Below are 2304 nucleotides of genomic sequence, written 5' to 3' on the forward strand. Positions count from 1 at the left end.
AATATATTACCTATTGTGAGGCACTTGCTATGAAATCCGACAGCCTGTTGTTTTCTGCTATGTTTCTTACTTGCAATTGCACAGGGATTGCTAGGAAGCTACTCAAGGGAATCAATTGGAATGCTAAACTCAAGTCCAAAGAAACTTTTTGACTAACAAATCAAACGTACCCCGTGTGGGTCCAGATGATTTCACATGTGGGTAGAATGAAGTCCTACAAAAATCTTCGTATACTATGATGAGTTGTGGATCCCAAACCCATTTCATAATTTGGAATTTTGGGTCAGAAAGGATGAGAGTTCCTAAAGTAGGGGTTTCTCAATGGCTGGAACAAATAAAGAACACACAAAATCAAGGAGAAGAACAAGGCATAGTTTTTAATGTCCATCCATACATCTTCACTATACCAGAGCCCCTACGAATTGAAAGGCCAGACGCTTATATGCCACAGGTAGTTTCTCTCGGACCTTACCATCATCTTAAACTTGAACTGTTTGAGTCTGAAAGATATAAATCTAAGCTTACTATTCAAGTAGAAAAGGCGGCAAAGGGAGGGACTTTTGAGGATTTGGTTAGAGATCTGACTAGCATTGGAGGGGAGATAAGGAAATGCTATAATAATCGGATTGAGTGTGATGATGAAGTGTTAGGGTGGATGATGGCCCGAGATGCTGTGTTTATTCTGGAGTTTATTGGCTGTTATGATCAATATGAAAGCCCTAGAGTTCAACACTCAAACCCTTATTTTCAGAACATGGAAGCTATTTTTCATCCACAAAGGAAGAGCCCTTTGTTCTTCCCACTTCAGGCTGACATTTTTAAACTGGAGAACCAAATCCCACTTTTCATTTTGAAAAAAGTTTTGGAATGGCAGACTGGCTCAGAAACTCAAGCTTTAAACAGGCTTACTATGACAATCTCAAGTGCCTGTAAAAAGTTCTCTCCTTTCAAGCATGTTGGAGATTCTCCTCGTTCTTCTACACGAGAATGCTACATTGATTTGGTTGATGAAAGGTATATACTGGAATGCCTTTATAATTTCATCGTGCCCAACACAAATCCTGCTCATACTAGTATCTCCATTGGAGATGATCTGGATCACAATGAAATTGTACCCAGGAGCGCTGCTTTTAAGTTTCTTCATCAGATGACATCAAGATTTAGGGTTTTTTTGTCTCAAAAATCACGCAAAGCTGACATAAATCTCCCTTCAGCAGCAGAATTACACAGGAGAGGGGTGAAATTTTGTCCTTTCACATGGGCGCCCGAAGAGATAAGGTTTGATAGATCCAGCTCTACACTGTTCCTTCCTTGTATAGAGATGGATTACAGAACAGATGTTTTCTTGAGGAATATAGTGGCACTGGAAGCATTCATGAAGTGGAAAACTAGAGTGTTTACTTGCTATGCAGATCTGATGGACAGATTGGTGGACACTCCTAATGATGTTGCAGTACTGAAGAAATATGGTATCATCCATAGTAGTTTAGGAAGTGATAAAGAGATAAGCATTCTATGGAATGGCATCCGCAGATCAATATGGAGGAGCCCATATGATCCCATCGACAATACAATCAAGGCTGTAAATGAATATTACAGAAGTAGGTATGTAGTTTTATTTGGTGAGTTCTTGCAGGAACATTTCTCAAAGCCATGGCGAGCTGCATCAGTGATAGGAGCCTGCATTCTAGTCATTCTGAGTTTCCTACAGACGTTATTTTCATATTTTGAACTTCACCAGAAATGTGAACAAAAGTGCACATAAATTCTCGTTGCAGTATTCCATTGTGGCTTCAATTCCTACATTCTATAATGTATTCCCAGTTGTGAGTTGAAGACCTATCCAGTCGCTTTTGTCTATGCACTTCAATTAGAATAAACATGATCAAAAGTACATTCTTAGACGTTGCCATTTCCACCCTGCTCGTTAGTTCAGATTTGATATAGTTTTGATGAGATAAAAAAGCTGTTTTATTAGATTACCCAAGCTTCCTACATAGTTTGCTGGAATCCTATACTAATGAGAATGTATTCAATACCCATCAAAGGCGGGTCAAGGGGACATGGCAACAATAATGTCTATTAGGGTTATTGTACTAGTTCTTTTTCTCGATTATCTCGTTTACTTTACTTGTAATATTACTGAATATGGTTAGGTGCATGTAATTAATATGATTGGGTGCATGTAATTTGAAAGTCTCTATAATATATATCTACCTTTTCTTTGATAAGAATGATTTGCGACTTTTTGTATACGTAAATTTTTATGATGGGCAGGTCGTTATTATTAATTAATTTATCTTC

At 38.1% G+C, this 2304-nt stretch overlaps 1 protein-coding gene across 1 annotated transcript; it reads left to right on the forward strand.

Moving 5' to 3' along the window:
• Positions 1 to 292: 292 nt before the first annotated feature.
• LOC131050718 (putative UPF0481 protein At3g02645) lies at positions 293 to 2104 on the forward strand. Its single transcript, XM_057984948.2, has one exon. The coding sequence runs from the start codon at positions 293 to 295 to the stop codon at positions 1763 to 1765; it is 1473 nt and encodes a 490-aa protein (XP_057840931.1). The 3' UTR covers positions 1766 to 2104.
• The last annotated feature ends 200 nt before the right edge of the window (positions 2105 to 2304 follow it).

The sequence above is a fragment of the Cryptomeria japonica genome, chromosome 11, assembly GCF_030272615.1.
Source record: "Cryptomeria japonica chromosome 11, Sugi_1.0, whole genome shotgun sequence".
Classification (NCBI taxonomy): Eukaryota; Viridiplantae; Streptophyta; class Pinopsida; order Cupressales; family Cupressaceae; genus Cryptomeria; species Cryptomeria japonica.

Excerpts from the sequence above, each read along its gene's own strand:
- LOC131050718 (XM_057984948.2), top strand. The coding sequence starts at position 293 with ATGAGAGTTCCTAAAGTAGGGGTTTCTCAATGGCTGGAACAAATAAAG.